Below are 26,244 nucleotides of genomic sequence, written 5' to 3'. Positions count from 1 at the left end.
TGGGCTATAATGGAACTGTAATACAGTGGACAGGATATCCGTCACATTTGTGACAGAGTAGCCCCCTCCACCAAACTCTAAATCAGGCTCTAGTTTTGAAAGGAAAACAGATGAGAAATCATTTTCAACACAACTAGATGAAGAAAACAAAAACTAAACTCTCCACTGATTTCAGAGGTCATGTTCAGGCATGAGTCAATTTTAAAACCAAGATTTTTATACATGACAAAGGTTTAAGCTTTCAGGATTGCCAGAAAGGATAGTGCCAGATTAAAATGTACAGATTTGGAGGGTATATCTCCATTTTGTGCCCATTAAGCTTCAATTGGTTACAATGTATCCACTATTCAGAGGTTTGCAAGTAGTTGAACAAATTCACAGAGCTGGCAGAAAGATCTTTTGAGATTTTAAGAACTTTTGGTGTGTCATTGGGTGTACACAAATATATAACCAAATGAATGAAGTACACTAGGGGATGACACACAGGTTAAACATCAAGGGGCATATAATAGAACCCTGCGGAACAACAGATATCAGCTGATATGGGGAAGGCTGTGTGGGAAAATAGCAAGACTCTCTGCATTCTGGTAGTCAAAAAGTCTTGGAACCAGTCAAACGTTATGCCCAGGACACCAATACCACTCAACTTACAAATTGGTGGTCAGCTGTTTCACGTGCCTCAAAGAGGTCCCATAGTGTAAAAGGCCACCCAAATCCTATGTTGGATTCAAACCATAGTTAATCCTTGGCCCCAACCACCATGGACTCTGTACTGCATCCTTGGTGAAACCCTGCCTGCATAGGATAAAGAATGTAATTTCCCTGAAGATGGTCCTCCATGTGATTATTGACTTATCTCTCCAGCAATTTGAATATGTAGGGTTAAAATAATTGTTAAAATTATTGGTCAGAGAGCGTGGCCAACCAGCATGGTCCCATGGACGTGATCCGTTTAAGCTCCATCACATTCTCTTTAAATGACGAGTTTAATAATGGTGTGGTGTAATCTCCCTACATGTATTATCTTTGAAGACAAGTGACCTCCGAAACTGCTGCGATGCTAGAAATTGCAATCTTTTTCCCCAGAAGAGTCGAATGGCAGAGCTCCCTGAGAGAACAGCGACTCAGCAGCCAGAGACCACGCGTCCTAACGTAGTGCTTACGGAGCACTCACTAGCCCCTGTCGCCTGAGATTGGACCGACTTTCTGCCGCTTGCCTGCTCTGCAGTGTAATGCAGATAAAACCTACCCTTCTCCGCCCTCTCTGCCCAGGAAGACTATTGGAGTTCCACAGAAGGACAATTGGGAGGAGTTTGAAAACTTGCAGCCGGTGCTCACCATGGTCTAGCGGTGAGCACACTTGTTACCAGACTCCACTCCAGGATCTGTCCACAGACAAGTTCCCTGCGTCCCCGCTCCAAGTGACTGACACTTACCTGGCACCTGTGAGTAATTCTATGGGGTGGGATGTGGCAACAAAGACGCCATGCTACTCCTGCAGAGGCACCATTTTAATATAAATTTGTCAAATCCCAACCCTAGCGACACTAGTTGTCTGTCTTACGAACACCCTTAAAGCACCCAGTGCTCCCAGCTTGCAACTGTGGCATCTACCATGAACTCGCGGAGGCAGCCCGAGAGTCCCTGTTGGAAACCGACCACACATTTTCTTTCTACATATGGCTGAGATGCCATAAGCAGCAAGTTGGACACTGTGAAGCGCACCAGTGAAGCACTGTAGGTGTTAACACCAAATTAGACTTTCTACGCAACTTGATGGGGGGGCTTCAGAATGAACCTATCTGGATAATGGCATACTTATAATGACAAACTTGTTTTTGATGTGACAAACTTGTTTTTTATGTGACATGCGCTATGGGGGCCCCATTCTGCAAGACACCTAGATGAGACCCTGAATGGACACGCATGAGCACTTTGTACCCCCAGTAACATATATGTTACATGACCCCTCATGACCCATCAGTCTTTTGCCCCCAGAGCACCTGGACTCAACCTGCTTTGTAGCATCTCTACCCACTTTAGCAACTGGAGTAGTGCACCATATATGTTCCTAGCTGTCCCTCACCTCACCTAAGTAGTCTGATAACTCTGGCACATATCGCTAATAGCTATTAGCAGAGCGTCACATTTAACATACATGTCTCCCAAGAAGACTCAGTCTTACGCTACTTTTGGCCCTCAGAAACTAAAACACACCTACAGAAACAGGAGGGAATGTGGCGCTGGCTAAAGAGGGCCTTTTATCCTACCTTATGGACTTTAAAATGGACTTTTGGAAAATCTTAAGGCTGATTTTGCTGCCTCCTTGGAGACACTTTGTGCTGACCTTCCCTCCAGATTTTCCACCCTCCGACATTATGTAGACTCCAAAGGAGCCAGAGCGCTTGATTTAGAGAACGCCAACCAAACACTAATGCAACAAGTGCATATCTTGGCCAACTCCTTCACCCATTTCAAAGAACAATTACAAGCCACAGTTATAAAATGCAAAGATTTGGAAAATCAATCCATAGAGACAACATTCTTCTTCGCAATTTGGAGGAGGGCGCTGAAGACCAGACCTTGACGCCTTTGTCGTGAGGCTCTTCCCAGAACTACTTGGTGGTTCAAACCCCCAGATCAAATTATAATGCGCCCATGGGGTCAGCCCTCCTCCTCAGGTTGGGAGGAAGTGCCCGAGAGATGTCCTAGCGAAGCTGCACTTGTTCAAAACAAAAGAAGCTATCCTGCAAGCTGCACATAAGGCTGGAAAGGTGACATTGTAGGGAGCGTCATGTTCGGTGTTCCAGGACATCGCTCCTGCCACGCTGGCTAGGAGACAACAATTTAAGCCAATTACTGACAAGATACAACAAGTCAATGTTAAATAACTAGTGGACATACCCATTTGGCTTTGCTTTTACACTAAAAAACAAACCATACCACTGCGTCTATCTCACGGAAGCTGCAGCCTTGCTGGGACTCCAGATCTCGGACCCCGCTGATACAACGAACCAAGAGAGATCACCAGCCACCAGTTCCAGTACTATTACTGATAGCAGACAATCGCTCCACAGTGGCACCCCAGATGGAGAGAACAACGAGGATCACCTGATTGACTTAATCTGCCTTACTTATGTCATAACTAATTTTTGGGGCATGTAAGTGCAATTGCCCTATTTCTGCAGACTTTTGACACAGACTGAATTAATTTTAAGGTAAGTTTTTCTTTTTGTTTTTTTATGGTTTATTAGTTGCTTAGAATTTAAATATATATATATATATTTAAATATATATACGTTGTTTAGAACATATATATTTAAAAACATAAAAACCAAAAAGAAAACCTTACCTTAAAATTAGTTATTCAGGCAATTGTTATTGAGGCACAATTGTTGTTTAGACAGTAGTTGTTCAGTACTTAGTTGTAGAGACTTTTTAGTTGTTTAGCAGTAGTGGTTTAAGCTATAGTTGTTTAGGAACTAGTTGTTCTGTCACATATTCCGTCTATGATCATCACTTAAATCACAAATGTATTGAATGGTTCCTGACCACGTTCACACATTTTTCGGTAACTTAAAAAAATGTTCCTCTGGAATTTGGAAAACATGTTCCCTTCTGTTATTGTTGCAATTACTATGCTCTTTACTACTCTTTTTTTTGTTTCATGTGTGGCTATTTCATTCCTTCAATTTCATTGACGGGTGGCGGAACAAAGGAGGAAGTCTCTTACAAAGCTTTCTACCAACTCTGACATATTTTATAAGGCTCCAATTTCTATATTGCTTGTTTTCTTACGAACACCATGGTATTGACTGCATTAATTAAGGGACTTACCTCATCCTCTAAGAGACATGAACTCTAGAAATATCTCTTGGACCAATGATATGACATAGTTGCATCACAGGAGACACACCTGGAACAGACTTAAACGCAAATCATACGCGCTGATATTTCGCTCCTCGGCACCTACAAAACATAACAGAGTAGCATTCCTGTTTCACCCTTTGGTCCGATGCCAGCCTGATGCCCACAAAGCAGATAAGGATAGCAAGATCCTCTTAGTTAAAGTTCTGCTGCAAGGTTGCATGTGCACCTTAGTGGCAGTAAATGTCCCCAACTCAGTGCAAACCACTTTTTCTCACTTCATTTTTCACACTATTGGGGGGCTTTGCCAAAGGCCATATTTTACTTATAGGGGACTTTAACCTCATCTGGGACCCGCAACTCCACAGAACACACCCTCAAAGGGCACACAGAGGGGACTTCACTAAAGCACCTAAACATACGATTCACTCCCTCGGATTGCTCGATGCTTGATGCATACTCTATCCAATGTCTAAGTATTATACATTCTTTTCCCACTCCCATCGAATGTGCTCCCACCTGGATTATATATTTGTTAGCCAATCCCTACTGCAAAACCTTTTGACTCTCCAGTAGGAGAAGGTCTCACACTTGATTTGGATGTCCGGCCCCCTAAACTCTGCAAATGGTTCTTTAGGGGTTCCTCACTAGAGATCATTTGCTAAGAGGAGAGCACTGTAAATACTTCCAGGAAAATAACCCAGTGACATAAATATATCCACCATCTGGGACACCTGTAAAGTGGTTATACGTGGTAGTTGTATTTGTCTTACAAATGCACTTACTAAACACAAAACCCAAGATAGATTGACACTGGAAGCCGAGACCCACCTCACGGAGCGCGCCCATAAAGGCAACCCTACCCTAGGGCATCAACAGAAAGTTACGGCCTTATGAGGCAAGTTAAATGATATTTACACTAACAGGGCAGAGTTCAACTTGCTTAGAATTAAGCATTTAACATATGGCAGGGGAAACAAAGTAGGCACTCATCTAGCTCCCCAATTGCGACTTAAGCACGAAAAAACATACATTGCCCGTACATGTAAAGACTCAGGGAAGTTCCTCTCATCTGAATGCGATAAAACTAAGACGTTTCAAGATTTCTACGAAACTCTATACACTCCTGACCCTGTTGACACACAAGCTCAAATGAGCTACTTCGAAGAAGTTAATCAACGAAATCCGAGAGGCTATATCCTCTCTCAAGTTATGTAAATCCCCTGGGCCTGATGGGTTTACTGCTCAGTTTTTCTAAGAGCTTTGGTGCCAAACTAGTTCCATACCTCATGTTTTTTTTTATCATATGGCTACCACTACCTGGGTCACCACTACCATGAGTAAAGCACTTATTTAAATCATTCCCAAACCAGGTAAAACCCCTTTATGCTGTGCCGCTTACAGACATGGCTCTGCTTAATCTAGACGCTAAACTCTACACTAAAATATTAGTAACCCGGCTTGAGGGAATTCTGTCTGATTTAATCCATACCGATCAATCGGGCTTCACAGAAGGGAGACAAACTCATGATAACCTTAGAAGGGTGATCCACCTGGTTGAGGAGGAAATAAAGAACAACTACCGGTTGATATAGTAGCCCTTGATGCAGAGAAAGCCTTCAACAGGGTGGATTGGTCTTTCCTTTTTCACACCTTACATAAATTTTGCTTCCACAAACAGTTTGTTCATATGGTTCAAGCAAATTATGCAGATCCCGTGTAGTAAACAAAGTGGGCTCCAAACTTTTTTCCATGACAATGCGGTACACTTCAGAGTTGCCCACTTTCACCCCTATTATTTGCCCTTACTATAGAGCCATTGGAGGCTAAGATACAAGCTCTGTGAACTCAGGGAAGACCTTATGTGATGGGCACATATGTACATTTCATGGCTGTGGAGAATCAACATGATCGAAATGGTAGTCTTGCCACAAAAACTTTATCTTTTTCAAGGCTTCCCGATAGAGATACCAGAGGAATCTTTTGCTGAGCTCTGCAAATTACTGATCCGTTTTCTGTGGCAGGGGAATAGGGCTCACCTCCTCTACAAACACTTAAGACTGCTGAGAGAAGTGGGAAGTCTAGAGCTCCCAGACTTCCAATTATATTATAAATTGGAACAGTTACGAATAATCAGGTAGTGGGCACTGAGAGAATCTGATAAGCATTGGCTACACATGGATAGGGCCATAGTTAGAAAATATATATGAGATATACTCTGGAACCGAGGGCAGATAGGCCCCTAAATGCATACCTCAGCATGCCCACTTGCACGACTCTCAAAGTATGGGACACAGTTACGAGGACGGCGGGGTGGGGCACATTTCATTGTACTTATAATCCTATACATTTCAAAACAGTCATCCCCTGCGCTGAATCCGTGCACCTTTGATAAATGGAGGGAAGGAGGTTGCCTTATGATATCAGACCTCTTTCACGGATGGGACATACTGATTTTTGAAAATTGGCAACAGGATTTTGGCCTTCCAGACACCGAATTATATCATTATGCCCAAGTGAAACATAGGGTGCTTAACCCTGATATACACCTTGCAGCCATGCGTGATGTTACCCCCCTTGGGACATTTGTGAAACTGGCACCAAATGCTAAAAAAGTTTCTTGTATGCTTCCCTACTTCAATGTACTGCATCACGTCCGCTTCTGGAAAGAGCTCTTGACTACCGTCCGAGATGTGCCCTGACTGCATACTTCGTGATCTAAAGTCCCAACCCTTAGACTTACACCTTCAGTGCATATTACCACACATGAACCGTATTGTATAAAGTTAAACATTTTCTTTTGTTTTCCTTTTCTTTGCAGGCTTTGCTTTCCTTTTTGGGCAGGGGGAGAGCAGGAGATCTTAATGGCACCTTGAAAATATTTGACTCTGTGAAGATGCTATTGAAATTTTATATCTGTTTTTGGATATGAGAAGTCTTGATTATATCGTAAAGGAGTACCTCACTAGCACAGTGCTGTTTTCCTGCTGACTTCAAACAAATGCAATGTATAAGTAAGATATTGTGCCAAAAAACAATTAAAACAGTTTGAATTAAAATTACTGGTCAAATGATTAGAGTTGAGGGCTATTGTACTACTTCAATTGGCACCTTCTACTTTGCCAGTGGGGCATCAATGATATATTTCATGGTTGTTCCCTCATATAATAAAAGTGTTTTGTGGCGTTTGGCTGGCAGAACATGCTCGGACGAGCCAGCTGGTCTGCTACTCTGTACAAGTGAACTCAAATCCTCCTCTTAAATTAAAGCTAGAGCGGCAGGCGGCAGGGACAGGTACTAAGATTTCAACAGGTTTGGAAGGAGAAGTAGCAGGTCTTCGAACTTCCATTGAGGATATCATTTTAACTATTATGTCTTAAAAGTAGCCTTTTCATTTCCTTTCTCTTCGGCAAAGGTTGTTTGTTTAGGATGTGCAGGCTCCTCTACTCATTTATCTGGGCCCAGATATGTTCTGTCATTTGCTTTGTAAGTTCAATTATGAATTTGCCACAGTTCTCTGGATTGGTTAAATAGTCATGCCGCCAAACGCCTTAAACAACCCACTGTTGCTTTCTCCTGGCCAAGTTTGTGAGTAAATCACACATTATTTTTTTACAATGTTCACTGCACTGTTTGATTTTAACGGAGCCATTACATCAACAGGATTTTCAAACTCTAGGAACTGTTGTTTAGAAGTTTCTGTGGGTCACGTAGTTCATTAAGGGTAACAGCTCGGACTGAAGAGTATAAAGTGGTATGGAAACATCTTTCGTATTTCGATGACTGGTCATTTCTCTGTAACTGTTCTTAAATTCTGTGGTAACGGTATTCGACCATTTTAAAGGGATCCTGCAATGAAAGGTTCACAGCAGGTCAATTGTTTTATCAGTTTTGCAGAAAGTAGTATTAACACTTACACTGTCCAAAGCATGACCTTTATGGAGAATTGGAAATATTTCACCCAGCGTAGGACCGGATGTTGTGAATAACTCCATGTAGCGTGAATGTCAGAACATAAGATGGTTAGTCAAAATTAATATATACATCTCTCACCAACAGTTGCAGATATACCGACAATTATTCGAGGTAATTAATTAACGATGATTGTGGCTATCCGTGGTACAACACTCGATTCACCTTAAGTGTGGAGAATCTGATAAGCATTGGCTACACATGGATAGGGCCATAGTTAGAAAATATATATGAGATATACTCTGGAACCGAGGGCAGATAGGCCCCTAAATGCATACCTCAGCATGCCCACTTGCACGACTCTCAAAGTATGGGACACAGTTACGAGGACGGCGGGGTGGGGCACATTTCATTGTACTTATAATCCTATACATTTCAAAACAGTCATCCCCTGCGCTGAATCCGTGCACCTTTGATAAATGGAGGGAAGGAGGTTGCCTTATGATATCAGACCTCTTTCACGGATGGGACATACTGATTTTTGAAAATTGGCAACAGGATTTTGGCCTTCCAGACACCGAATTATATCATTATGCCCAAGTGAAACATAGGGTGCTTAACCCTGATATACACCTTGCAGCCATGCGTGATGTTACCCCCCTTGGGACATTTGTGAAACTGGCACCAAATGCTAAAAAAGTTTCTTGTATGCTTCCCTACTTCAATGTACTGCATCACGTCCGCTTCTGGAAAGAGCTCTTGACTACCGTCCGAGATGTGCCCTGACTGCATACTTCGTGATCTAAAGTCCCAACCCTTAGACTTACACCTTCAGTGCATATTACCACACATGAACCGTATTGTATAAAGTTAAACATTTTCTTTTGTTTTCCTTTTCTTTGCAGGCTTTGCTTTCCTTTTTGGGCAGGGGGAGAGCAGGAGATCTTAATGGCACCTTGAAAATATTTGACTCTGTGAAGATGCTATTGAAATTTTATATCTGTTTTTGGATATGAGAAGTCTTGATTATATCGTAAAGGAGTACCTCACTAGCACAGTGCTGTTTTCCTGCTGACTTCAAACAAATGCAATGTATAAGTAAGATATTGTGCCAAAAAACAATTAAAACAGTTTGAATTAAAATTACTGGTCAAATGATTAGAGTTGAGGGCTATTGTACTACTTCAATTGGCACCTTCTACTTTGCCAGTGGGGCATCAATGATATATTTCATGGTTGTTCCCTCATATAATAAAAGTGTTTTGTGGCGTTTGGCTGGCAGAACATGCTCGGACGAGCCAGCTGGTCTGCTACTCTGTACAAGTGAACTCAAATCCTCCTCTTAAATTAAAGCTAGAGCGGCAGGCGGCAGGGACAGGTACTAAGATTTCAACAGGTTTGGAAGGAGAAGTAGCAGGTCTTCGAACTTCCATTGAGGATATCATTTTAACTATTATGTCTTAAAAGTAGCCTTTTCATTTCCTTTCTCTTCGGCAAAGGTTGTTTGTTTAGGATGTGCAGGCTCCTCTACTCATTTATCTGGGCCCAGATATGTTCTGTCATTTGCTTTGTAAGTTCAATTATGAATTTGCCACAGTTCTCTGGATTGGTTAAATAGTCATGCCGCCAAACGCCTTAAACAACCCACTGTTGCTTTCTCCTGGCCAAGTTTGTGAGTAAATCACACATTATTTTTTTACAATGTTCACTGCACTGTTTGATTTTAACGGAGCCATTACATCAACAGGATTTTCAAACTCTAGGAACTGTTGTTTAGAAGTTTCTGTGGGTCACGTAGTTCATTAAGGGTAACAGCTCGGACTGAAGAGTATAAAGTGGTATGGAAACATCTTTCGTATTTCGATGACTGGTCATTTCTCTGTAACTGTTCTTAAATTCTGTGGTAACGGTATTCGACCATTTTAAAGGGATCCTGCAATGAAAGGTTCACAGCAGGTCAATTGTTTTATCAGTTTTGCAGAAAGTAGTATTAACACTTACACTGTCCAAAGCATGACCTTTATGGAGAATTGGAAATATTTCACCCAGCGTAGGACCGGATGTTGTGAATAACTCCATGTAGCGTGAATGTCAGAACATAAGATGGTTAGTCAAAATTAATATATACATCTCTCACCAACAGTTGCAGATATACCGACAATTATTCGAGGTAATTAATTAACGATGATTGTGGCTATCCGTGGTACAACACTCGATTCACCTTAAGTGATGCCCAGGAATAAACAATTAAAAACCCATTAACATGGGACAAATATGCATAAAATGCGCTCAAAACTGGTTTCAGTCGAGGGTCTCCGGTATCGATGTGCTTTACTGTGGTTTTACTTATGAGTTTGCAGGAGTACTGTTGATTACTGCGACCTTTTCACCTTGATGCAATCTAGTTGAGAATCTAATGTTATTCCAATTCACGCAGCAGTCTGCACCTGATTGTATTTTCTGGATTTACTGGGTTTCCAGGAACCTTTATGGGCTTGGTATCGTTTCATGAAAATCTAGACGTATACCAGGACTTAAATAATTCACACAGAAAATCTTGGTTTACGAAAAAGGATTGTTTATTACAAGTGCACCCAGCTAAGCCATTGTTGTCTTGTTGAATATATATTTGCCCAGGTTAGCAGGGTAGCCCTTGCTTAAAGTTATATTCGGGAAAAAGAAGAAATGGATGGTATTGTAGAGCAATATGGCGTATGCCTACCTGAACAGGGGGTTTGAAAACGTATGACAGTTCACTTCCAGGAGGAAGGGCATACTACTAGTAAAGAACTATACCCGATTATGCTCTCAGGGAGCATAAACAGTGATACAAGGAGAGTATTATAGCAGATCAGAAGCTGACTGAGGTGTGGTGCCACTGGGTTAGAATTGTGGTGACCGAGGGGTAACGGAGAATGGGGATAGGCATAAACAAGAGGTTATGTCCAGTGATGACCCAAGGTACAAAGCAGGTAGGCATAGTGAGAAATGTATAGCAGATGTTGATTTGTAGTAAGCAGATGCATGATACTGGGAGAAAGTTATGGGTGAGCACTAAGAAAGGGAGGGCACATCAGTGCTGGGTCAGAATTTTGTCAGATCATGGACCGAGGGAGAACAAGAGGTGGCCAGCCGAGGATGGTGCTGGATGCGAGCTCTTGAAGCTCTGCGGCAGCAGCTCTCGTCGTAGCAGCAATCTTGGTGCCCATTGAGCGGAGATAAGTGTCTGACTCGGCCTGAATTTTCCGGCCTGGGCTGGCAACAGCAGAAGAGACCAACCAGACCTGGGTGTGCCCTAGGAGGCAGTGTGTGATACAGCTGTGGCGGTAGGGGATATAAGCCAAGATGGGGCTGACCGGTTGAGTGGCCCGAGAATTGATCAAGCGGGGTCTCCGCCTGGGCTTGGGGAGTAAGCTTGAGGGGACTGCTGCAGTAGGACACCAACAAAGCATTGGACTAGACCCTCAACACAGACTAGTGTCAGTCAAAGCGGCCAGCGATAATGACACGGGGCTTCAGCCATGTGGGCGCGACGAAGCCTGCATTGTAGAGAGCTGTCTTCAGAGGCACTGAGTATAGACAGGCTGCAGTTGATGATTGGGGTGGTTGAGAGGCTGGAAGCACCCTAAGTCAAAGTTGGAGAGAGGGTGACACGCTGCTGCCCTCCACCCCCACCACACTGCACTGGCCAAACAATTTGACTCTGTGGTGCAGACAGGCTCTGAACTGCAGGCAGCAGCCCAGGGTAGTACAGTGAGGAGATGGCCCCAACGCAAAGTGGTGAACAATGCTGTGCCTGGAGTGGCAGAATCAGAAAACTCCCCATTGCCAAGGGAGATAAATGTGAGCTAGAGAAGCTAATGCCAGCTAGAGGAAAGTGGCTGCCCCCCAGGGGCTAGTTATATTGGCCACCTGAGATGAAGCAGAGCATGGCTGCATTAATAGACACTGTACAGCCCTTGACAGGCACAGGCCTGGGGGCACACACAGAGGCGATACTGGCGACGACTCGAGAAACTAAGGTTGCGTTGGAAGGTAAAACTGATGCAGTGGCCTTGGACCTGGGACTTCTTCAGGCAGACCATAGAAAATTGGCAGATAAGGTGGGAGTGACAGAGTCTGCCATGGCACTCTTATGGCCCCCAACTAAAGAACATGAAAAACAAATCTGCCCCTTGTGACAGACAGTGACACAGCTGCAGGAGAGAGTGGAGGTTGCGGAAGGCCGTTCTCGATGCAATAACGTTGTGTGGTGGGCCTCCTGGAATGGCTAGAGGGCCCAGTGCAGAACTCTACATAGAGGACTGGATACTGAAAGTGGTCATGGAAGGTAAGGCCTCCAAGCTATTCACGGTTAAAAGGCAAGTGGTCCCTCAAGGCCAGGGACATCCCCAAGAGCAATGGTCCATTTCATGTAGATGGGGGGATGGTAAATATCTACCCTGACTATACTCAAGAGGTTCAGAGGCAGAGGGAAACGTTTGTGGCTGTGAAACAGCATTTACAGTTGCTGAATCTAAAATATGTGCTTCTCTTCCCAGCCAGACTGAGAGCGGTGGACTAAGACCACTTCCACTTCCACTACAGCAGCTAAGGCGTGGCTAGAAGGCAAGGGCTATGCACTGCCGGACATCAGGAGACCCAGGGCGAGAAAACTGGCAAAAACCTAGGTCCAAGCGCAAGCCACGTCATCTGTCGAACGCAGTCCCAATGAGGGATCAAGCGGAAACTGAAGGGGTGATTGGCAGAGGGAATTCTGTGGATTTGAGGTAGTTTGAGGGCATGTGGGCTACAGCGTAGGTCACTAGTAGGGTGGGACTGGAAATATGTGCCATCAGTTAGACAATACATAGGGATTACAACACATGTGGGCCTGGGTCGAGGCCTGACCCTGAAGATCCTTTCCTGGAATGGTAATGTCCTGAGTGATAAGCTCAAGAGAGGTGTGGTATGGAAATACCTGATTGGACACAACCTTGATATAGGTTTGTTGCCTGAGACCCACTTACTGGGCAACAAGTGTAAGTTCCTAGGCCAGGGTAGATATGTATTGTTGACACATGCAGGATTTTCTAAGGGATCTCGAGTGGTGGGAGCCCTGGTCCATAGATCACTCCTGCTAGAGGTCCCCAAGATGTGGATCAGTGAGAATGAGTGCCAGGCTGCAATACACAGATATTGCTATGGTGAGGACTTAGTGGTGGGTTTGTGGTACTCTTCCCCGGACCTACAGTTTGAGGGCCTGAAAGAACTGAGGTCATGGATAGCAGGTGCCCCAGAAGTACTGACAATTATTGTGAGTGACCTCAATCTAACGCTTCTGGGAAACCTTGACAGGGTCACGAGAATGGCAGAGAGGCCTAGGGCAGACAAGCCACTGACCATCTTTGTGGAAGCCATGGGGTTGGTGGACCTGTGGGGGAGACAAACCCAGGACAGCCAGCTCCGGCCTTATGCAGCCAAATCCATGGGCACCTTGACTACCTGCTGGTCATTAGACATTAGTTGGGTAGATTCACCCACACAGAGTTTCTCCTCCGAGGGATATCAGACCACTTGCCTTTGACTACGATGATTCAAAAGGGCATACCGGGCTGAAATGGATGTGGAGATTTGACACCAGGGAACTGATGGACAGAGATACTAGACAATTGATAGGCACAGCCACTATTTTGAGGCGAACAAGTCATTCATCCAATCTGAGGCAGAACTAGGCATACAAAACAGTATAGAGGACAGATAATAGTACAAATAGGGAGAAAGAGGTGAATGACAGATACGGAATGTAGGAAGCTTGAGGAGCAGCTAATACAGTGGGAGGGAGATTATGTTGCCACTTCATCTTGAGAACTGGCCAATAGAATAGAGGTGGTGAGGCAGGAATATACAACCATGGTGGGCCCTGGCTGGGTCTTTTATACAGGGACCTGCTGGAAAAGGAGATCATAAAGGGGGCCTGGCTGAGGGAATATCACAATTACATAGAGGCAAGACTCCAGGCTTTCTGCTAGAATTCTTCAAATGCGTAAAATCCAAAACAGTGAAACCGGTGTTTAATATGCTTACCAAGGCCAGGGAGATGGGTAGTTTGGCCAGAAGGCACAATCTGAGGAAGCTGATGGGTTGCTTGGCGCAGTGTGCTGGGCTTGCCAAGCCAGGGATCCTTCTGGCATCAGATGCCAAAAAGGCCTTTGATTCACTGGAATGGCCATATGTGATGGCTGTGCTCGGCCAGATGGCTTTGGGCTGTATTTTCTGTCCTCGTTGAGACTGTTGCACATGGACCCAGTATCGAGAGTCTAAGTCAATGGGGTACTCTCCGACAGATTCAGGCTCTCTAAGGGCACCAGGCAAGGTTGCCCTTATTGTTTGCAGTATCACTGGAACCACTGGTGGCCTTCATCTGTACGGATGCACAGATACGTGGTCTTTGAATGGGCAGGGAGTGGGCAGGGAGTGGGAGGATGTCATCTCACTTTATGCCGATGACATCCTTATATATTTGGCGGATCCTATGCAATCCATACCAAGAATCCTGTGTATACTAGACATCTTTGGAGCCTATGCAGGGATCCAAATTAACTGGCACAATTCAGTGGCGCTCCCCATAGGGAAGAGCAGCCCGGACCAGAATCGGGTCTACCCCTTTCAGTGGGCTACTCAAGATTTTCCCTACCTTGGTATCTTTGGGACTCTGGATTGAGAGACATTCCTTAAAGAAAACCTGCCAAAGGTTCTTGAGGCTTACCGCAGAGATGGAGGAAACTTCTAATATCTTTGCTGGGTTCCGGTGGCCCTTTATAAAATGATCTATCTGCCCAAATTGTGACATATATTGCAAAATACCCCCTTCCAGAACCCATATAAATTCTTCCAGACTGTGGATGGGGCTACAAGGGTGTTGTTGTGGGATATTGGGGTGCCCAGGAGTGGGATATTGGGGTGCCCAGGAGTGCCCTGCCAGATATGAATCGATGTTCGTCAGACAGGGGTATTGCCCTTCCGAACCTTTGACTGTACTATTCGGCTACACAGCTGCTAGTTGTAAACGACTGGGCGTTCTCGGCCCAGGAAGAGCTGTCCCTGAGGGCAGATCAAGCAGCTATGGCCAAAGAGTGCTACCCACAATGACTCTTCAAAGGGTGAGGGTTGCACCCTTCTGTACCCCACGAGGACAGTAGCCACAATATGGAGAAGTGTGATGCAGAAGCTGGGGTAGCAGGACAGATTGACAATGGAGATCCCTCTGTGTGGAGGATCATAGGAAGTGGGATCTGCTGGGTAACTCTAAGACATATGGAAGGAGAATGCAGTGATTTCGTTTGCTGAGTTACTGAGTATGAGCTGACAGGAAGTCAGGTCTTGAGATATCAGCAGATGGAGCAAATCCTGGGGAAATGTGAGGCCCTCCAGAAGAATAGAGAGAAGGAAACTACACTAGAGTGCAGAGTGATGGGTGCCTCCCTGACGAGTCATGTGGTGTCCCAAATCTATGCTAACCTGCTGATTATTAGTCTCCATGGTTTGATTCACTTAGGAAGAACTGGGAATGGGACCTGGGTAGACATAAAGACGATGACTGAGGACTGGCATGTAGATACGTGGTGAGAATGCCATCAGGGCAAGATTCTGTTTGATCCAGGTCAAAATATTTAATAGAGCATACTACACATCCCATTCCACACAGGTACGGCTACTGATGAGAACTGTCTCGGTGGATGCCAGATGAGGGGCACCCTTATTCACACACTGTGTGAATGTCCGACGGTCAGGACCTACTGGGAGCAGATAGTAACAGAATGTCTGAGATGTTGGGTTAAGGGATGCAGTTCATGCCCCAGCTGATCTCCAAAAGCACCTGGGGGGATTGGTACATGCTGCTTTTCAACAATCTTGCCTTGATGGTGGCAAGCAGAGATCTCCTTAAACACTGGGGGGACGGGGGAGGAGAAGGTGAGGGCATTAGTAATCAGACAGGATTGGAAGAGGGGATGGACTGGTGCACGAAGGCGGAGAGGTTAGTGTACAATGCAAGAGGATGCCCACATAAATTTGAAAGGATATGGGGCCTCCGGATGCAAGAAAGGAAGGAGACAGGTAGAGTTCTGGGGAATAAAGAGAACAGTAGTAGTGAGTCAGACTCTGGCCACAGATGCAGCCCAAAGACCCAAGGGATGGTAGAAAGATCCCAAATAATTCATGGAGAAATGTTGACCAGTTTAACACTGTTGGGATGTATTGTAATTTGGTGGATGTATACTGCTCACATGCCTTCTGCAGTTGGGGCGGGGGTGTTATGTTATTTGTTTCTGTAAAATTGCAATAAAAAGATCTTCAAAAATAAAATAGAGCAGTGACATCTCTTGACCTGTAGGCAAAGGAGGGTAGGAGATAGAGAAAGGAGATGGTTCTGGGAACAAGTTATGAAGATCATAAGAGAGGCACAGAGAGAGTGTTATGGTAAATCATGAGGTGAAAGGGTGAAACAGATTGATGCTGAGAAAGAATTATGCCAGGTCATTACCTGAGCAGTTGTAGGACACCATTGTCTCCAGCAGGAAAATATCCTTCTCAGGATGAAAACAGCAGCTGCCCCCAGTAGGGGGGTTATTTGGAGTCAGAGTGATACTGGATCCTCCCCAGATGTGGCTGTCGGGCTGAAACGCAGTCACAGTGAAGGTGTAGTTTATGCCATCTTGAAGGACACCCTGTCGGATCACCAGATCTCGATTAGCATCACCGGTCGATGTGGTGGCATTATCCAGGTTCAAAAGTTGTCCATGGGAGCTCTTTGCTGTCCACTTATACTGTGAGTGTCAGAGAAAGCACAGGATGTCATGCACCATCAGCAATGCGTGGAGATGTCGAAATGGATGAAACTGTAGTGTTGTCCACATTAAGGCCCTGATTTATACTTTTACACGCAAAACTGTGTTAGCGCAGTTTTGCGTGTAAAAGTATAGCGCCATTCCTGGATGCCGGCTGGGTGCCATATTTAAGGAATGGCACTAGCCGGCGGTAATGCAGGGTTAGCATCATTGTAAGTTACGCTAACCGGGTGGGAGAGGCGTAGGGGGAACCGGAGGTTGTGCGCCGAATAATGGCGCTACACTGTTTAGAGGCTAAAAAATTGCCTCTAGCAGAATAACGCCATTTCCTGGTGCACAACCCCCATGGACATGGCTCCTGTCTTAGTAAAGACAGGAGTCATGCCCACCACCCCAATGGCCTGGCCCAGGGGACAAATGTTCCGTGGGCATGGCCATTGGGGCCAGTGCCATGCAGCATGCCCCAGATTAGGGCCCACAAGAAGGAAAAAATATATATATACTTACCGGGACCTACCTGGGATGGGTCCCCTGTGGTGTCCCTCTGGTGTGGATGGGGGTGGGTGGGGGTGTCCTTGGGGCCAGGGAAGGGCACCTGTGGGCATGTTTCCATGGTCTCTGACCATGGAAACATGCCCACAGGTCCCCTAACGCCTGCCCTGACCCAGGCGTTAAATAATGGTGCAAAGCAAGCTTTGCACCATTATTTGATCCCTCCTCCCCCGTGCATGATTTTAGCACGGGGGATAAATATGGCTCTAGGGCCATAGAGTCATTTTTTGCATGTGAACGCCTGCCTTGCATCTCAATGACATAAGGTAGGTTTCCACATCCAAGAAATGACTTTAACTCCATAACTTTGGTGCTAGACGGGTTTAGCGCCAAAGTATAAATATGGAGTTAGTTTTGCACCGAATTTGCGTAAACAAATTATGCAAATTCGGCTCAAAACAAGTATAAATATGCCCCTAAATTTCTCGCTTCCTTCGTTTCAGCATTCCACATTCTGAAACTGTACTAGTAATTACTAATTATGTGGAACGCTGGTTGTCAGTTTGGCAAGTGTAAGAAATCCAGCGAAGCAGGTACATTGAACTTAGCATTTATTATGGAGAGCAAACCTGCGACAGCCTCCTACACCAATGTTCTCTCCAACTGTTCACTTCCCTTCATTCCACATTCCAGAATCTGCGGTGTACAGTTACTATGGTGCTAGTAGTTAGGACACCACATCTCCCTTCCCTAATAACATTCCAAACTAACAACGTGACTACGTCCTTCCACTGGAAGTTACTACAAAGAACTTCATCCTAATAAAAGTGACAACAAAACATGTGACTAAACAATAGTTAGGATTGCATAAAAATATCTAAATAAATATCCTCCCAACTGCTAAAAGCAACCCTACTACACTTTTCCTATATACAGAATACTATCTACTCATACACCATATAGTTAACTTCACATCACAAAATCATTACATTTCCTTGATAGCATTACTTTCCTTCCCCCGTATGTTGTCGTTTGCGAGATTCTTCCTGACTCAATTGCAATCTGCAATGTGTTTCCGGAAGCATTATCTTGATTGCTTGATATCACTGCACTTGAATCTGATGTACTGGTATGCTGTGTTCTCATGTCAGTTATATAATCCCACATCCATTCCGTGTCTTGTGTATGTGTATCCTTTTTATTATTGAATTCCCAATTCAGGATTTTATTACAGCTGAACATTCTGTTAAAATGCCATGTGTGTCCATCACTTAAGAAGGCCGACTTGTTATAAACTTCCCCCACTTGTAGTGGTTCAGAAAACTTACTGCTACCTTTTCTCATCTTATGACCTATCCTAACTCTTACACAGTCACCTAGAAGCATATGTACTTCTTTAACACCATGTTTCTTATCATAATACAGTTTATACAATTCTTGTATTTTCAGCATGTTCCCTTCACCCACAGAAGGTGACCATTTACTGCAAATCGTTTGATCCTTCTAAACTAGATTGTCTTTAGTGAAAGGTTCTCTTCCCCTTAAAATTTTAAATGGACTGTATCCAATTCCTGTGGTAGTAATTCTATATGTACACATAGTACTGTTCAGTTCCTTCTCCCAATCCTTACCCGCACAGATGGCAGCTTGAATACTACCCATTATTACTTTGTTAAACCATTCTACTATTCCATTTCCAGCTGGATGGTAAACTGGGGTTCTTTTACTTATTATCCCATTCCTACTTCCCAAATTTCTCCTATATAAATTGTGGGCCTTTGTCACTCAACACATACTTGTGAATACCTTCTTTTAAAAATAGGATTATAGAAATGCAATCATCTCCTTCACCTCAGTTGTCTCCGTTACTGGTATCTCAGGCCACTTAGAGTAGTTGTCCATGGCTACAATTATGTGTTTAGATATTCCCCCTTCATTCAAAAGAGGTCCTAATATGTCTATGCGCATTTCTTCCCACGGATGTTATGGAAATTTCCATTCTCCTAAGGGGGTCTGAACACAGTGTGAGTCTTGTCAACATTAACACAAACAGCACAATTCTTCACTGATCTTTCTATTTCAGTATCAATACTGGGCCACCAATACATTGATTTCACTCTTTTCTTCAACTTTACGTTTCCGAGATGCCCCTCATGATTTATTCCCAAAAGTCTAGATCTTAACCCTTCAGGAGGTAGTATCCTGTACCCTCTGAAAATGTACCCTGATTCATTTAAGGATAACTCGCCTTTAATTTCCCAATACTTTTTGCACTCATTTTGTAGTTTATCTTTCCTTTCCCAACCCTCAATTATGAGCTGTTTGATGAATCTCATGGTCTCATCTTTTTGGTATTCTGATCTCCATTCTTCTTCCAATATAGCACTATAGTCATCATTAACAATTGCCGCACTCTAATCATCCCATTCATTTAGAATTTGTTCCTCTACAGGTAAAGGGGATAGACTTAAATAATCTGAAACTTTGTTCATCTTCCCCGGTAAATATTCCACATCATACTTATAATCTAACAATTTTAAGGTCATTCTTGCTATCCGTGGTGTTGTTTAAAAATTCCCATCCGAAGTAAATACTTTCACCAGTGGCACGCGGTCTGTTCTTAGTGTTAATCTTGACCCCCATATGTACCGCCTACATTATTACCATGGCCCACATAGCTGCTAACATCTCTTTATCAATTATAAAAAAATTATCCTCTGCTGGTGATAATGAACGGGAGGCATAAGCTAGAGTACATTCACCTCCATACTCAGATGTTTGGGGTAAGTACTGCCCCAAGGCCTTTTACACTAGCATCTGTGGTGACAATGCTGTGAGCCCCAATTTTAAATCCCCCCAAAGGACTGGGCCTGCAATGTCCTGTATAATATTCTCAAAGTCTGTTTTCAATTGCGCCTCCCAATTAAATTCTTGCCTTACTTTTAATAATTGTCTCAATCTATGTGTTTTCATGGGGAAATTCGCACAAATTTAGCATAAAAGTCAGTAAGTCCCAAAAAGGATCTCACTTCATCCTTCCATGTTGGCGGAGGCAAATTGCTAATTGCTTTAATAATGTCTTTCTTAGGTGTAATGCCCTCAATTCCTACTTCATGGCTAAGATAAGTTACTGAATTCATAGCAAACTTGCATTTCTTTAGTTCAGCTGTCAACCCCATATCAGCTAGCTTCTTCAACACCAACTTGAGTTTGTGATCATGTTCATCTATGTTGCGACCCATAACCAATATGTGCAACCACTAACTAACTTTACTTGGTCTCTACTGCTAGGGTCTAATATAATACCTAATATGCCCTGGTGAATCCATTCAGGGATTGAGGGTCCCTTCTCAGCGAGATATATTCTTCCTTTGGCTATTCCCTTCTTAAACTCAAATTCCACGTCCCTGAAACCTACCATAAGAATATTTTCTCCTGCAAACGTGACAGGATGTATATCTGCATGGTACAATTGTTTTCCTAATATAGCTGCCAATTCCTCTTCCCACACTGAATGTTGTATGATGGTCTATGGGGAACCAGAATCTGCAACAATTTGTATGCATACCCGTCAATGCATATATCACACTTAGGTTTTTTTCTTAGAGTTAATATTAACATCTAATACTTTGTCAGCCTCTTCTATACTTAACATGCTTTCATCAGTCATTTAATCATGTTCATCACTTTCCTTTCCCTTCTTGCTTAGTATACATTTTACCATATTTTTGTCTCTCATTTTTTTAACACACGTTCTCATAATGTCCTATAATTCCACAATGAGAACATTTAGCTCTAATGGCTGGGGAATTTTTGTCTGTGGCGAAGTGTGCTTTGTTACCACACCTAAAACACACCGGCTCTTTGTCTTCTAGATAATGTTTATGTTTTGCCATTTTCTTCCTTAGAGAATATTTGTCGAACTTTCTATCCACTCTTTTTTCTTCATATTTAAGATTACTTATTTTGCATACAGACTGTTCTCTGCTCTTTTTTTTAGAACTACCTTTGCACATTTCTGTGACATTTCAGTTTTCTTTACTATTACGACAACTTCATTTAATGGTGAGTTGCCGCACACCCAGTTTCTCCTGTGTAATGGCATTGTTTGAATGCATTGCTAACTGATCTCTGATAAGATCATTGTGTAATATACCAAATTTGCAGTTGATTGCTAATTTCTTTAACACTGCTACATAGTCTTCTACAGTTTCATTAGCCATCTGTTTCCTCTGGAAGAATGTATATTTATCTATAGCCACACATACAGTAGGTTGATAATAGGCATCTAAATCTTCTAATGCATAATTTAATGTATCTGTACCCAGGGGCGGCTCCACCATATGGGCGGAGGAGCATCGCTCCCCCGCCAGCAGCAGAAGCTGTGACACTTTCACCACGAAGGAATAATATACTAGATTTATTATTCCTTTGCGGTGAAAGGGGCGGGGTATAGGGGATGACAGCCTCGGAGGGGAGCCCCTCAGAGCGCATGTGTGTTTGGCCGGCCATCTCGGGCTGGCCAAACACACATGCGCTGTAGGCTCTCTCTGCCGGGCTGGAGAGAGCCTGCACAGGCTCCCAGTCGGCCTGGGAGTGCCCTGGCTGGGGGCTCCCAGCCAATCCTGGTGCCGCTTTGAGCAGCGTCAGGATTGGTGCAGGGCAGGCTCGGAGTCTGTGCCTGCAGCACCAGCAACGAGGACAGAGGAGCGGCGACAACGGAGGAGGTACGTTTTTTTTATTTATTTATTTTTTATTTTATGTTATTAATTGTCCCGCTTCTCCCCTGCTCCCGTGGGCATCGCACCCGCCCCACTCTTTCAAATAGGAGCGAGCCGCTACTATCTGTACCATCCACTTGTCTGTCTTTCTTTTCAATTTAGTTATAAACACATAATCCTCCAGGACCGAGACTATGAAATAAAATTTTCTTCTTCCTAGAAGGTGTGAACTGTTCATCATTTCTTCTTGCAAGGCTGATAAGCAATTTATGAAATACTCTTTCCAATCTGACCAATTTAGTAAGCATTCCGCTGGTCAAGGAAGAAATATCACAGGGGGAGTAAGACCACAACATTGTGCGCACATGTTCTTAGCGCCTATTTTCCAAATTTGTTAAATCACTAATAAAATATTATAATTGATCACTACTTTTAACAACCTTAATATAGTGTGCAATTACTGTCACTAAATACGCTATGTATTGATGGTGAATTTAAAGCGTTACAAAGTGTTTCTAAGGTGTTTGCATCACTGTGTACCACAAGTGCTATCTATAGCACTTTCATGTTTTGTGCGCGTACCCGTCGATCTAATGTGTAAAAGTGCATGCGATTCAAATGACAGAAAGGTGTGCATGTCACTGAGTGCCATTAAACTCAGTTAAAGCACATGAATAATATTGGTGTGCGTGTCAGCAGTTAAGCAGTTAGCCCACTAAACTCAGCTAACGCACATGAATAATATTGATGTGCGTGTCACCAGTTAAGAAGTTAGCCCAAACAAAGATGGCTGCGACGTACTCACGGTACGTACGTAAAATGACAAAGGTGTCATATGAGCATGCTCGATGCGGCGCAAGCAAGTCTGGGGAGAGCTCAAGGACTCTTATGGCGCATGGAGAAGTGCAAACAATACTGTCAGTTGCCCGTCGCTGTTCTGCTATTTAAGGAAATGCCTTACTTGGCATTGTTACCCCCTGACTTTTTGCCTTTGGTTGATGCCCGTTATGATTGAAAGTGTGCTGGGACTCTGCTAACCAGGCCCCAGCACCAATGTTCTTTCCCTAAACTGTACCTTTGTTCCCAAAATTGGCACAGCCCAAGCACACAGATAAGTCCCTTGTAAATGGTATCCCTGGTACCAAGGGCCCTGTTGCCAGGGAAGGTCTCTAAGGGCTGCAGCATGTCACCTTGGGGACCCCTCACTCAGCACATGCACACTGCCTCACAGCTTGTGTGTGCTGGTGAGGAGAAAATGACTAAGTCGACATGGCACTCCCCTCAGAGTGCCATGCACACCTCACACTGCCTGTGGCATGGGTAAGTCACCCCTCTAGCAGGACTTACAGCCCTAAGGCAGGGTGCACTATACCACAGGTGAGGGCATATGTGCATGAACACTATGCCCCTACAGTGTCTAAGCAAAAACCTTAGACATTGTAAGTGCAGGGTAGTCATAAGAGTATATGGTCTGGGAGTTTGTCAAACACAAACTCCACAGTTCCATAATGGCTACACTGAAATCTGGGAAAATTAGTATCAAACTTCTCAGCACAATAAATTCACACTGATGCCAGTTTGGGATGTATTGTAAAATACACCCAGAGGGCATCTTAGAGATGCCCCCTGAATACCAGTCCGACTCCTAGTGCTAGGCTGACCAGTTTCTGCCAGCCTGCCACAATGAGACGGTTTCTGGCCACATGGGGTGAGTGCCTTTGTCACTCTGTGGCCAGGAACAAAGCCTGTACTGGGTGGAGGTACTTCTCACCTCCCCTTGCAGGAACTGTAACACCTGGCGGTGAGCCTCAAAGGCTCATGCCTTTTGTTACAGCACCCTAGGGCATCCCAGCTAGTGGAGATGCCCGCCCCTCCGGCCACTGCCCCCACTTTTGGCAGCAAGGCAGGAGAGGATAGTGAGAAAAACAAGGAGGAGTCACCCACCAGTCAGGACAGCCCCTAAGGTGTCCTGAGCTTAGGTGACCCCTGCCTTTAGAAATCCTCGATCTTGAGTTTGGAGGATTCCCCCAATAGGATTAGGGATGTGCCCCGCTCCCCTCAGGGAGGAGGCACAAAGAGGGTGTAGCTACCCTCCAGGACAGTAGCCATTGGCTACTGCCTCCCAGACCTAAACACACCCCTAAATTTAGTATTTAGGGGCGACCCTGAACCCAGAAAATCAGATTCCTGCAACCTACACAAAGAAGAAGGACTGCTGACCTGAAAACCTGAAAGCCCTGCAGAGACGACAACTGACTTGGCCCCAGCCCTACCGGCCTGTCTCCAGACTCAAAGAACCTGCACAGCGACGCATCCGACAGGGACCCGCGACCTCTGAGGACTCAGAGGACTTCCCTGAACAGAAGGACCAAGAAACTCCCAAGAACAGCAGCACTGTTCACCAACAGCAACAATTTTGCAACAAAGAAACAACTTTCAAAGAACTCTCCCTTCCCGCCGGAAGCTTGAGACTTCTCACTCTGCACCTGACGCCCCCGGCTCGAGTGCCAGAGAACCAACACTGCAGAGAGGACACCTAGGCGACTGCAACAACGTAAGTAACCTGAGTCGACACCCCTTCACCTCCACAGCGACGCCTGCAGAGAGGATCCAGAGGCTCCCCCTGACCGCGACTGCCTGGCAACAAGGAACCCGACGCCTGGACCAAGCACTGCACCCGCAGCCCCCAGGACCGAGAGGAACCAACCTCCAGTGCAGGAGTGACCAGCAGGCAGCCCTCTTCCTAGTCCAGTCGGTGGCTAGCCCGAGAAGCCCCCCTGTGCCCTGCCTGCATCGCCTAAGTGACCCCCGGGTCCCTCTATTGCTTCCTATAGCAAACTTGACGCCAACTTTGTACACTGCACCCAGCCACACCTGTGCCGCTGAGGATGTGTTTTGTGTGCCTGTTTGTGTCCCCCCCAGTGCTCTACAAAACCCCACTGGGCTGCTCCCCGAGGACGCGGTACTTACCTGCCAGCGGACTGGAACCGGAGCACCTCTGTTCTCCATTGGCACCCATGTGTTTTGGGCCCTCCTCTGACCTCTGCACCTGACCGGCCCTGTGTTGCTGGGGCGGTGACTTTGGGGTTGCCTTGAACCCCCAACGGTGGGCTGCCTATGCCCAGGAAACTGACTGTGTAAGTGCTTTACTTATCTGAGAAACTTAACCATACTTCCCTCCCCCAGGAACCGTTGATTTTTGCATTGTCCACTTTTAAAATAGCTTATTGCCATTTTAACCTATACCGTGTGTACTACTGCTTTAATTCAAAGTTCCCTACTTACCTGTGTGGAGTACCTTGCATTTTATGTATTTACTTCAAATCTTGAATCTTGTGGTTCTAAAATAAATTAAGAAAATATATTTTTCTATATAAAAAACTATTGGCCCGGAGTTAAGTCTTTCAATGTGTGTTCCTCGTTTATTGCTTGTGTGTTTACAACAAATGCTTAACACTACCCTCTGGTAAGACTACTGCTCGACCACACTACCACAAAATAGAGCACTAGTATTATCTAATTTTGCCATTATCAACCTCGAAGGGGAACCCTTTGACCCTGTGCACACTATCTCTCACTTTTGATAGTATATACAGAGCTAACTTCATACATGCCAAAACTGTACTCACTCGTAACACTTCCTGTCAGTTTTCACACTCTGATGGACGGAAACACCCCAAATCCGCTGGCCTCACACACTGCAGATATGCACCAGCACAGTCACTTCCTCGACAGTCTGGATCATCCAGACTGGATCAGCTGGTTTGCTCTCTCTCTCTCATGAAGGCTTTCAGTGGATCGCAACTGTGCCTTCTGCTAATATGCCCTCCAACTGCTGACAGTTAAGCATCATCCTCATCATCAATTTGTAAGAAATCGAACAAAGCAGTTAAGTTGAACTTAGTATTTATTATCAAGAGCAAACCAGCGACAGCCTCCTACACCGACAGTTCTCACCAACTTTACACCTCCCTTCATTCCACATTCCATAATCTGCAGTGTCCAGTTGCTATGGTGCTAGTAGCTAGGACACCACAGCAAGATGCGTTTAGGCAACCTGGTTGCTTCAATAAACGGCAGTTACTTTGTTGGATAAATTTGGGTGACTCCTCAGTACTGGGCCCAGAGCCTATAATCTCCATGGGAAGATGGAAAATGCCATCACAAAGCACAAATTATTTTATGTAAATGACCCTGAAGCCCTTGGAGTGCCACAGTAGCTCCAAACCTCATGTAATCCCTAGGAGGACAGTGTCAGGCGTCTGCACTGTATGGGAAAAAGTGAGGGCACATAGATAGGGCAAGCCATGGTGTTATCAGTCCTGGTAGAAGGCCCAAAATATCCTAATGGATAAGAGGAGGGGTTCCAGTAGCTGGGCTGTGAGCATGAAGGGCAAGAGAAATCTTAGAAACATTGAGCTGCA

The 26,244-nt window shown here is 44.6% G+C and overlaps 1 protein-coding gene across 1 annotated transcript in view; it reads right to left on the bottom strand.

The window, feature by feature from the left end:
- Positions 1-26,244, bottom strand: part of LOC138246998 (polycystin-1-like) — a 521,270-nt gene that overhangs the window by 294,362 nt on the left and 200,664 nt on the right. Inside the window, exon 19 of the mRNA XM_069201747.1 lies at positions 16,304-16,586. Coding sequence (XP_069057848.1) covers positions 16,304-16,586 — 283 coding nt within the window. The remainder of the gene's footprint in view (positions 1-16,303; positions 16,587-26,244) is intronic.

Source organism: Pleurodeles waltl, chromosome 7 (assembly GCF_031143425.1).
Source record: "Pleurodeles waltl isolate 20211129_DDA chromosome 7, aPleWal1.hap1.20221129, whole genome shotgun sequence".
In the NCBI taxonomy this organism is placed as follows: Eukaryota; Metazoa; Chordata; class Amphibia; order Caudata; family Salamandridae; genus Pleurodeles; species Pleurodeles waltl.
Note: the sequence above shows the minus strand (reverse complement) of the source record. Positions and strands in the feature narration are given on the sequence as shown.